Source organism: Muntiacus reevesi, chromosome 3 (genome assembly GCF_963930625.1).
Source record: "Muntiacus reevesi chromosome 3, mMunRee1.1, whole genome shotgun sequence".
In the NCBI taxonomy this organism is placed as follows: domain Eukaryota; kingdom Metazoa; phylum Chordata; class Mammalia; order Artiodactyla; family Cervidae; genus Muntiacus; species Muntiacus reevesi.
The window spans coordinates 79,738,729-79,751,299 of NC_089251.1; the positions used below are offsets into that span (position 1 = coordinate 79,738,729).

Here is a 12,571-nt window from a genome sequence, read left to right on the forward strand (position 1 = left end):
ATAGGGCTTTGCTCGTGGTTCAGCAGGTAAAGAATTTGCCTGTAATACAGGAGACCTGTGTTTAATCCCTGGGTCAGGAAGATCCCCTGGAGAAGGGAATGACTGCCCACACCAGTATTCTTGCCTGGAGAATTCCGTGGATAGAGGATTCTGGTGGGCTACAGTCCATGGGGTCACAAAGAGTTGAATGCGACTAAGCATTTAACACTTAACATTTTTTTCTTTAGATCTACTGTGTACCCAGTGATAAGGCCCAGTTATCTTCACTTTAATGAATTTTCCAGAAGATCCTTAGGTGAAGTGAAGTTGAAGAAGCATTGTTCTGTGCCTTTAGCCACATCATTGCTTCCTTCTGAAATGCCCCTACTCTCTCCGGCTTCTGTTGCTTTTTCCAGTCCCTTCCTTTTATGGAATTTTCCATCTTCTTTCTCCTATTCATGGTCATTTGAGTAAATATCACTTGAAGACTATAAATTTATCAGGAACAGGGACTGGGAATCTGTCCTTTTTGTGATCCCCACAGTGTTTGATCTGGTGCTTTGCACTAGAAGCCGTTCAATAAATTCTTGAGAACAAATGAATGGTCTACTCTCTAGAACTAGGAATACCAGGAGGGTTATACTTCACTCAAACAAATGTCTGAAGGCAAAATGTCAACAAGCCAGTGTGGGAAATATTTTTAGGTAGGAGATCTTTTTTGGTGACCCAGAAATAAATGTGACACACATATGACCTCATTTTTTTTCAGTGTAAGGTCAAGCATCAGGAAAGGTTGCTCTTTTCAGGGTGGGTGGTGAACAAATCATTACCTGAAATAGTTGCTATTGTCCAACATGAGACCCCTGAAAGTTTCATGGAAGAGGTGATCTGAGGCCCCCCTCTGGGGGTTCACTACATTTGAAATCTTTTGGTTGCAAGACTGTAGATGGAGCAGTTGGAGGTTTCTAGAAGCCCACTTGTATGACCCCAAGACCCCAGGTATGTTAACCTGGAAATGAGCTGGTCCACTTTGAGGACATTCACGTGGTGAATTCGTGTGGTCAGTCTTCCTGTCTGAATGCCTGGAAAGTGTCTCCTCTTCCGTGATTCCCTAGTCATGGAAGAGTTCTGTCTTCTAGAAAGCAAGACTCACTCCTTGTCTCTTGTAATGACTTACTAGAATGTGAGCTTCTTTGGGGAATATCATCTTATATGTCTTTAAAACACAGTATCTGGCACATCTGAGTGGCTAAGAAAAGCTTGGCAAACTTGTGAATGAATGTGTTGGTTTCCCATTTCTTTGGATTACTTACCAGTTGAAAAGTTAAAAGGTAAAAATGTCTTGACCCCAAGACTGTACATTTGTGGGCTGTGTTGATCCTATTAAAAAAATTTTGATTTATTGTCATTAGAGCTGAGTATTAACTTACTTGTTGGGCTAAAATTTGGTATCATTCTCCCCAGCTTTTCAGATTGCCTTCTTTTATTTTAGTTTTGCTTCTTCACTGCTAGGATTTCATTCACTATTTTCTTTTCTCCTGACTGAATGGAAAAACTTGAGATTATTACATGCCTTTGGAGGGATTTCCGACCTCAGATTTTAGCTGATGATCCCCTAAATGGATCATCTTTCCTTGTCACGTGATGAAGGGGAGTGCTTACAAAAGCCTTCCTTGGGGGTGGGGCGGCAGGAGATGGGCAAAGGAAAGATGAAAATCTCTAGATGAGGTGATGTGAACTACACATGTTTATTCAGGTAGAAAGGAGGGGCAGCATGAGAAGGTTATTTTGCATGAAGTACCTCAGTTAAGGAGCTCTTTGCTAGGAAAGAACAGTCTTGTTAATCTCTGTAGTGAAAACAAATAAATGAAAAGGTGTTGCGGTTCTCCTTTCTTCTCCTCTACCGCATATTGATTGTGGCTTTTCAGTCTGATACTGTCCTCTGCTCGCTTTAGGGGTATCCATCTTACCTAGGGAACATTTCTAAATGCATATGCCTAGGTCCAACACCTGGATTCTGATTCCACATCAGAGATTTGCTGAATCAGCACAAGGCCAACTGAGAAGTATTTTATTCATTTAATAAAAGCAGGTGCTGTGCATCTTCCATGTAGCAGGGTATGCTCGAGGAACTGGGTGAACAAGGGAGACAGAAATCCCTACCCTTACAGAGTTGACATCTATGAGAGAGAATAAGCAGAACTGTTAAATAAAGTATATATTGTATAAAAAATAGTAAGTTCTAAGACTTACAAACATAGAGAACAGACTTGTGGTCCCCATGGGGGGAGGAATTGGGGGAGAGATTGACTGAAAATTTGAAATTAGTAACTACAAACTATTACATATAGAATATATTAACAGCAAGGTTCTACTGTATAGCATGGGGAACTACATTCAATATTCTGGGATAAAGCATAATGGAAAAGAATATAGAAAAGAATGCATATATGTGTATAACCAAATCACTTTGTGGTCCAGCAGAAATAAACACAGCATTGTAAATCAATTATAATTCAATAAAAAGTAATAAGTTCTATATAGAAAAACAAAGTAAGCGAAAAGGGTCTCATGACTTTTCAGTAACATTTTCATTATCCTGAAACCCTCCTGAAACCATCTTTCGTTTTTGGCCACGTTGCCTGACCGTTACCCCAGCTGCTACCTTTGATGAATGAAGAGGGTGTTTTCTGACATGGGACAGGGCCCTGTCATCTTGTAAGTCTGGGTAGGGGGCTTGAGCCCCTTACGTGATGTCTAAATGCTTGTCTCCCAGAAGATCTGTCCTCATTTTTCAGGCAGAAAAGTAGAAACTCTCTCTTTGGGGAAAAAGTAATAACAGAGTGTTCTATGGGCACTAAAGGAGCTCCTTGGTGAAGTGGGGCCATGGCCTGATGGTCTGAGGGTGGGGGCCAGAATGGTAATTGGCTTCCTCGGTGGATGATCAGATAAAGAAGGGCATCCGCTGGCAACATCTTTGTCTAGAAGCATTTGGAAGTGCTTGCATTTGTAGTGGATGAGAATTCGTGGTTGCTTTACCGTTGCCTTAGAAACAGAGTCATTGCTTTGTTTTGAGGCTTTCAGTCAGCAAGAATTACAGAGATGGGGATTCCAGGTCTTGATGGAGAGTCAAGGAGTTCCTTAGAAAAACCCCAGCTGCAGATCAGCAGAAAGAGATTAGGCCACCTCAAACACAGAACTGGTGAGAATGCAGAGGTGTTTCCTCTCTGAGTTGGTTCTCCTTGCAGTCAGAACCACTAAAGCTCCCACTGCCGTGCTGCCTAACTACTCCTTGAACCTCTGCTATGGCAGTTTGATGAAGATCTGTCTGGCGAGTACATGCACCCATTTCTGTGACCTCTCCTTTTGCCATAGAGGGGTGGGCTCACTCAGTTTGATACCTGTTCACCATCCTTTGTCAATGACAGTCAGGTCTGTCATCTATAGGTGTTGGAGCTGATTGTTTTAAAATAAATAGCAGAAGATAATGTGAGTATTCTTGCTACTGTGCTGAAGGCTCATTTGAATGATGTAATGAACATTCCTAAGTAAGAACTGGCCCTGGATGTAAGGGCTTATCTGAAACCACTGTGAAGATCAGAGTACCCGTTGTTCAGAGTTCAGTAGATCAGGGTGAAAGATTAGAAGGTCAGGCAGCAGACTAATACATCAACAGCTACTATTTGCTGCTTAATTTTCATAGAAATAAATATTTGAGGAGACAGTGGCAAGAGTCAGATCTGTTCGCACCTGATGACTGAGGCATCAGAATGGAGACAAAACATGGAGGAGAAAATGAAGAAGGACTCATTTTTTGATGACACCTAACCCACATCCTTAGGGCTTCACTGGTGGCTCAGTGGTAAAGAAACCCCATATCCTCACAAGCATTTGGATTTGGTGTTAATTTAAAAAAGAAAGAAACTAAAGTCCAGAGAGTTCTTTCCAGTTGCTTCACGACCAATAAGCTATAGCAGTGTTTTTTGGTCCACTGACCTCGCAAATTAGACTACTGTGAAACCACCTTTTGAAGATAATTGTGACATTTTTGAGTTAATCTCAGAAGTCCCCTCCTTTTTATATAATAGCGATGATGGATTTTTTTTTTTTTTTAACTGCTCTGTCCACCCTTAGACATTGATAATTGATACCCTTTGGGCTGGGAGCATATTGGGAGATGTTGGCTGGGGCAGGGTTTCTTCTTGGTAGACTGAAGAGATTGCCCTGAGAGTATCTGCAAAAGAGGTTACCAGGTAATTGCTAAAAGGTGGGAGAGTGGGAGCCCGTTGTCTCCAGGAGCATTTCAGCCCACAGGTTACTTCCCAGCTGTGGATATCTGTCTGTATCAGTCTGCCATCCGCAGGGTAAAACTAGGCTTGTTGGAAACCTTTCTTGGGACTTTTGCTACGTAATCCCACATAGAAGCCAAGAGGTTTTCCACTGAGCTAGTCCAAGCCCAAATCCAATCATTCTCAAAAGATCACTGTATACATTCTCAGGTGTGGTAGCATGGAGCAGGGGATTGCATCAGTCTCAGACAGACCAGGCTTTGAATCTTAGTTACTGTCTGACTTTCAGCAAGCATGTAACCTGTCTGAACCGCAGTCTTCCCACCTACAAACAGGCTTATAGTATATTGTTAGGGGTGCTGTTCACACAGACTCTAATGGAAATGGCAACATTAGGAGTTGTATAATGGGGCAGTGCTGATTCCTGGAAGTATTAGATATAAAAATTAGATATAGATAGATGAAAAAATTTAGCATGGTGTCTGGGACAGTGTTTAATAATGGAGCCTGGGTTTACCATCTCAGGCAATCAGCTGTGATTTGTGATTTGCTGTGGTATCATTTTGAAACGTGCTTCAAAGAAGGAAAATAGTTCAGGGCACAGAAAGCACAATACGCAAAGACCTGGAGGTAAGAAAGTTCTGTTATGTTCAGGAAATTGAGAGAATTCCCATATTTTAAGTAAGCCAGAAAGATAAAGAACATTACAGTATACTAACACATATATACGGAATTTAGATAGATGGTGGCGATAACCCTATATGCAAAACAGAAAAAGAGACACAGAAGTACAGAACAGAACGTGAGGGTGGGATGTTTTGAAAGAACAGCATGTATACTATCTATGGTGAAACGGACCACCAGCCCAGGTGGGATGCATGAATCAGGTGCTCTTGCCTGGTGCACTGGGAGGACCCTGAGGAGTCGGGTGGGGAGGGAGGTGGGAGGGGGGATCGGGATGGGGAATACGTGTAACTATATGGCTGATTCATGTCAATGTATGACAAAACCCACTGAAATGTTGTAAAGTGATTGGCCTCCAACTAATAAAATAATATTTAAAAAAAAAAAAAAAAAAAAAAAAAAAAAAAAAAAAAAAAAACTCAAAGGCCAGATCCGGAAAGGTCTAAATAGCCTATTGAGGGGGTTTGCATTTGTCATCAGGGCAGTAGGCCATGAAGAGTTTTAAGGGGAGTGAGAGAGTGTGATCTGCATTTTGGGAGGTTTGTTTTGGCTGAGATGTGAGGAATGGAATGATGAGCCTTGGCAGCAATCTCAAGGGAGTGGTTCATCCTCTCTGCCCTGGAGACAGGCGCCGCTTCGTGTCTGTTGGGGTGGGCTCTGTGTGTTCTGTCCTGTTCCCTCTGAGCAAATTCTTAACCTTTCTGATCCTTCAGTTCAGTTCAGTCACTCAGTCGTGTCTGACTCTTTGCGACCCCATGAATCGCAGCACGCCAGGACTCCCTGTCCATCACCAACTCCTGGAGTTTACTCACACTCATGCCCATCAAGTCGATGACACCATCCAGCCATCTCATCTTCTGTTGTCCCCTTCTCCTCCTGCCCCCAACCCGTCCCAGCATCAGGGTCTTTTCCAATGAGTCAACTCTTCTGATCCTTACAGGTTACCAAAATGTTTTAAGTTACAGATTTTCCAAAAGGATCACTGCAAATGTTTATTTCACCCTTTTAAACTTTAGATCTTTACTATATCATTTTATATACCTGCAAGGCATCGGGATCATTGCCTTGATCAGACATTTTTTTTTAATAAGAGGCAAATGCTGGCTTCCTTTTTTCTTCTCTTGCCCTTATAGTCTGTTCTTCAGTGAACCAGCAGAGAGATCATTTTAAAAGATAAATCAACTCATACCACACTTGTGATTGGGATCTCCCTGTGATTCCCATCTCCTTCACAGTCAATGCCGATGTCTTACAGTGGCCTCAGTGCCCCTCGTGATCCATCCCTATTGTTTCCAGCTCCCGAGCCCTGCTTCTTTCCATCACTGCTCTTTCACCACACAGATTTCTTCCTGGTCCCTAGACTATGCAAAGCACAATTCTCATCACCCTGACTTGCAGCAGACCCTTCTTTGCTTCATTGTCCCCCACCCCACTCACCATCACCAAAACCTTGGAATCAGAGGTGATACAAGGTCACTGAGAGACAAACCTTGATTACCTGAGCAGAGTGATAGTTGGAGCCTCCGTGAACCTGGATTCCCACCAGTGATGCTATTGCCATTTCCCCAGTTGCCTAAGGCCCTTTAATCCCATAGGTACTTTTGGTCACTGTCGTTTTGCCACATGAGCTAATTTAGTTGGAATTATTGCCCCTGTATTTTTAGGTCACTTGAACCCTCTATAGAACTGATGTGTATTTCAGAATGACCATGAGAGGTCTGACATTGACACGGAGAAGGAACATTTTATGGCTGGTAATGCTGATTTCACAGCCTGTCAGGCACAACCTGGGCAAGACACACGACTAGACCTGGGCCTGCTCATCTCCCTTTCCTGCCATGGGCAGCCTGCAGATTCTAGAATGAGATCTGTACACAGATATGAAGAGCAGTGCTCGAAGAACCAGATGTCCAGCTGCTAATGCATCAGAAGACCTGGTCTTGCTGAAAATTAGGAGGAAATGTGCTCTCATCAAAACACAAAGCTTTTAAAAACTATACTTAAAGTGTGGAAATATTGCCTTACAACAGATTTTTTTCCCCCCTCAAGTGCAAATACCATTGAGCTTTGATTGTAGGCAAGCTGGAAGATTTCTCTGGTTCTAAGATCCATTAGTTTGTTGTTCAGTTGCGAAGTCATGTCCGACTCTTTGGGACCCTATGGACTGCAGCATGCTAGGCTTCCCTGTCCTTCACTATTTCTCAGTGTTTGCTTAGACTCATGTCCATTGAATCTATGATGCCGTCCAACCATCTCATCCTCTACTGCACTCTTCTCCTCCTGCCTTCAGTCTTTCCCAGCATCAGGGTCTTTTCCAATGAGTCAGCTCTTCACATCAGGTGACCAAAGTATTGGTGCTTCAGCATCAGTCCTTCCAATGAATATTCAGGGTTGATTTCATTTAGAATTGACTGGTTTGATCTTACAGTCCAAGTGATCCTCATGAGCCATAGGACACAATTGCATTAAATACAGTGTAACCTGTGCCCCAGAATTTAGGATCATCACCAAGTCATGCATTTGCAGGATTTTTAGAGTCTAAACTTTATAGCATCGCTCTTAATGTGATTTTGGCAATGAAACCGTTTTTGGAAGGTGACTGTGTTAACCACAGTTTAAAAGAAAATCTGCCTTAGCAACAAGGAGAAAATTATTTAATGCGTCAAAATTCTCATTGGTTGTCAGTATGCCTGCATGTGTGTTCAACAAGGCAAGGATATAATTGAACGTTTTATTCCAGTAAGTCAGCTGTGTACATTGCTCATTGCTCAGTAAATGGGGCTACATGTAGAAAATCCACAAGTGGAGAGATTCGGCTGTAAACATTACCAAGGATTGCTTTATCACAGATGGAGTCTTAGAGTCATGATTCACCATAGATGTTGTGATAGTCAAATATAAACAAATCACTGGTAAATGTAATACAAATAATTGGGTCACTTGAGTGCTTTGGGTCTGGATCTAATGATGTGATTTTTTCCCCCACCCTCCCCCTTTCTTATTCTCCCCAGTAGGTTGGGACAGTTGGAACTCTGCCATTGTCCAGCATGCTGCAGTTCAGTCTGTCACCCACCTTGTCGATGGGATTTCATGTGTTAGCCATGGTGGCCCTCGTGTTTTCCCACGTGGACCATATAAGTGCTGAGACAGAAATGGAAGGCGAAGGCAATGAGACTGGCGAGTGTACTGGCTCCTATTACTGTAAGAAGGGGGTGATTTTACCCATTTGGGAGCCCCAGGACCCTTCCTTTGGGGACAAAATTGCTAGAGCGACTGTGTATTTTGTGGCCATGGTCTACATGTTTCTTGGCGTCTCGATCATTGCTGACCGGTTCATGTCCTCTATAGAAGTCATCACGTCTCAAGAGAAAGAAATCACCATAAAGAAACCCAATGGAGAGACCACCAAGACAACTGTGAGGATCTGGAATGAGACAGTGTCCAACCTGACCTTGATGGCCCTGGGATCTTCAGCTCCAGAGATCCTCCTTTCAGTAATTGAGGTGTGCGGCCATAACTTCACTGCAGGAGACCTCGGTCCTAGCACCATCGTGGGGAGTGCTGCATTCAACATGTTCATCATCATTGCGCTTTGTGTATACGTCGTCCCAGATGGGGAGACAAGGAAGATCAAGCATTTGCGTGTATTCTTTGTGACAGCAGCATGGAGCATCTTTGCCTATACCTGGCTTTACATCATTTTGTCTGTCAGCTCTCCTGGGGTTGTGGAGGTCTGGGAAGGTTTGCTTACCTTCTTCTTCTTCCCCATCTGCGTTGTGTTTGCTTGGGTGGCGGACCGGAGGCTCCTGTTTTACAAGTATGTCTACAAGAGGTATCGGGCTGGCAAGCAGAGGGGAATGATTATTGAACACGAAGGAGACAGGCCATCTTCCAAGACAGAAATTGAAATGGATGGGAAAGTGGTCAATTCCCATGTTGACAGTTTCTTAGATGGAGCCCTGGTTCTGGAGGTTGATGAGAGGGACCAAGATGATGAAGAAGCCAGGCGAGAAATGGCAAGAATTCTGAAGGAACTCAAGCAGAAGCATCCAGAGAAGGAAATAGAGCAATTAATAGAATTAGCCAATTACCAAGTCTTAAGTCAGCAGCAAAAAAGTCGAGCATTTTACCGCATTCAAGCCACCCGCCTGATGACCGGAGCAGGCAACATTTTAAAGAGGCATGCAGCAGACCAAGCCAGGAAAGCCGTCAGCATGCACGAGGTCAACACGGAAGTGGCTGAAAATGACCCTGTCAGTAAGATCTTCTTTGAACAAGGGACGTATCAGTGTCTGGAGAACTGTGGCACGGTAGCCCTGACCATTATCCGCAGAGGTGGTGATTTGACGAACACTGTGTTTGTTGACTTCAGAACAGAGGACGGCACAGCCAATGCTGGGTCTGATTACGAATTTACCGAAGGAACTGTAGTCTTCAAGCCTGGTGAGACCCAGAAGGAAATCAGAGTTGGCATCATTGATGATGACATCTTTGAGGAGGATGAGAATTTCCTTGTGCATCTCAGCAATGTCAAAGTATCTTTGGAAGCCTCGGAAGATGGCATCCTGGAAGCCAGTCATGTCTCTACCCTTGCTTGCCTGGGATCTCCCTCCACTGCCACCGTGACTATTTTTGATGATGACCACGCCGGCATCTTTACTTTTGAGGAACCTGTGACTCACGTGAGTGAGAGCGTTGGCATCATGGAGGTGAAAGTACTGAGGACATCTGGAGCACGTGGAAATGTTATCGTTCCCTATAAGACCATTGAGGGCACCGCCAGAGGCGGAGGAGAAGACTTTGAGGACACATGCGGAGAGCTCGAGTTCCAGAATGACGAAATTGTGTAAGTTCTTTTTTTTTATACCTATGTGTGTGTGGTTGAGTGCGTTTGTGGTTGTGTGAATATGTGTGTGTGTTTTAAAAACTAAATGGTGAAGAAAGAATGGATTGGTTACTATACAGAACCACTTTCAAACTATCAAAATATCCCAGCTTCTAGCGTATGTGCCACTGGTCAATATACTCTATATGTCAAGATCCTAATGTGATTTTCTTTTTACTTTTATGCTTTTACAGTTTTTAAGTACATTTATAGATCATGATGAAATGAGTCTTCTGACAGAATTTATGCGCTTAATGGTCAGTTGAAAAACTTGTATTCTATCTTGATCATGTAACAGACACACAGAAAGGGAATATCTAAAAGTCCATGTTATGTCCTAATTTCATTACTGAGTACAAATTGGGAAAGCCCAAAAATAATTTCCTGGCTACCAGGGTTGGTTGAAATGATTTTTGTTGCTTTTCTCAGACACTGTTTTTGTGATGGTATAATGTTTTGCTGAAATGCTAATGCTTAATTATAACTTAATGACCAATCCTGCCTTTTCAGTTTAATGCCAGTGGGGACAAGTCATAAAGTTCTTTTTTAGTTCTAGTCTGATTTTACTTTACATGGTTAAACAAACCCCTTTACCCTACTGGCATAGGGATGGTGAGAGAAGTAAGATTCTAAGTGTCTGAAATGACAAGGAGCAGGTCAGAGAAAAAAAGTGGGAAACAATTAAGTTTTCCTATTGACACTTCACAGTGATATTTGCCAACACTGTAACACAGAATGTCTAATTCTGTGATGATTCCTCCATTGACAGATGATGTTTAGAGAGCTTTCCTCCTTCCTTGCCTAAGGCCAGGGGCATTGCACCCATCAGAAGCAAACCAGAAAATATGACTCAGTGAGTAATATCCAAACTGCAAGGATGAAAGAAAAGGAACTGTTTATAATATCTGCAGTGAAACATTCATGTTAAGTCATTCATTTGAATATTTTCAAATTATGTTGATTATGTTGATGGGATCATTGATAACTTAGGAATTTCAGGATAAACTATATAAAATATAGTTTGTTATTAAAATGGTTAACTCTTGTTAATGGCACGTGACATCGCAGGTGCATTCTCTTCAAGATGAAATTTCTTATACAATAAGTATGGAGGAAATAAATATAAGGATTGGAGAGGGGCAGAGGAAGCAGATTTTCCTGAAAGAGGCTTCCAAGGTCTTTGACCTCTTGACATTGTATTTATAGAGATGGGTAAGCAGTGTGCTGTCGCAGTGAAATCTAAGAGAGATTGTAATAGCCTTCCTTGGATGTGTGTGGGGGGAGAACTTTTGCTCAGTATCTGTTTTACATTGGTTCTTATGCTGTTAACATTCCACTTAGTGAGACATGTTTTGTTGGGACAGATACTTTACTGAAAGATGGTAATAGGAAATGAGTATCCTGCACACCCAAAGACGGATTTTCCCAAAAGCCTGTATTGATTATGTTCCTGCCCACATTAGTACATAAACTTTATTTCTTTGCTGGGAATTCTTGCTCATTACATTTCATAATCATTTCAATTATTGAACCCTCTTGTATTAGATATACTTTTACATGGATTACAAGTGCTTTTGCGTATTATTAAAGGAATACTGCATGTTATTAAATGAATTCACAAGGGTAGCTCTTAAAATGACCAAATAGGTATTTTGTTTTGTCTACTCATTTTACTTAGGATGTTTTCTCAAAAAATGCAATATTGTTTTCTCTTGAGAATAATGGCTCTGTACTTGTTTGAGAGGCAGCTTTCCCTGTCTCGTCTGGTGTTCAGGACTTCTACCAAAGCATACATAAATTTCTTTTGGGCAGAGTGTAGTAGAAGAAGGAAAAAAGAGACAGTGATTTGATGGCAAAATTTAGTCTGTCAAGCTCTATTTCAAACATTCACCCTATGCCATTAAATTGATTTAATTCTTGCTATGGAAGGAATATTACCAAATTTCAGCTTTAGAAATTTAGATATCTTGTGAAAACTGGTAAGAATCAGTGGAATTATCAGCATCTCTGTGTATGTGTTCTTGGGAGTATTCAAGGTGAATAGCCATTCCTAGTTCTATAAAATTCTTCCTATCTTTTATGTGGTAAGTTGAAATATGAACTTTGAGTTATTTATAAGTGTAATGAAAGTACATCCCTGCATTTTTTCTTCTTTCTGAAATTTTAAGTAATTTTCATCTTAGTGTTATAGAGTTTTACTACCGATAAGGTTTGAAGATAGTTAATAGGTCTATTGCTTGAATAAATTTATTGCAGTGACTGGTACTTAGCCTTAATCTAGGCACCAAAGATTCAAACAAAATGCATCTGGGAAAACATAAATTATCAAAGATCCCTTATTCTTTTTTTTTTGTGGATTATTTTTCCTCTGGTAGTTGTTTCCAATGTCAGGTCTATACAGTCAGATCCAAGTTAAAAAGAGTTTGTCATCATGCAGTCTAGGTGAAGTATGTAGACACACTCAGTTTTGATCTTTTAAAATGAATTTATATTTCATCCAATTACAAAGGTAATCTTGAGAGATGACATTCTCAAAAACCTAAAATACATGGATGGGACTATGGACACCCCTCAGCTTTAAAATTACTGCAGATGGTGACTGCAGCCATGAAATTAAAAGACACTTGCTTCTTGGAAGAAAAGTTATGACCAACCTAGACAGCATATTAAAAAGCAAAGACCTTACTTTGTCAACAAAGGTCTGTCCAGTGATGGAATTCCAGTTGAGCTATTT

At 41.5% G+C, this 12,571-nt stretch overlaps 1 protein-coding gene across 6 annotated transcripts in view; it reads left to right on the forward strand.

The window, feature by feature from the left end:
- SLC8A1 (solute carrier family 8 member A1) overlaps window positions 1-12,571 on the forward strand; it is a 371,900-nt gene that overhangs the window by 14,633 nt on the left and 344,696 nt on the right. For 3 of the 6 annotated variants that reach the window (XM_065929380.1, XM_065929382.1, XM_065929381.1), the window contains exon 2: window positions 7,964-9,798. In XM_065929380.1, the coding sequence (XP_065785452.1) occupies window positions 8,000-9,798 (1,799 nt within the window). In that variant the 5' untranslated portion in view covers window positions 7,964-7,999. The remainder of the gene's footprint in view (window positions 1-7,963; window positions 9,799-12,571) is intronic. The other 3 variants (XM_065929379.1, XM_065929384.1, XM_065929383.1) reach the window with 1 other exon arrangement.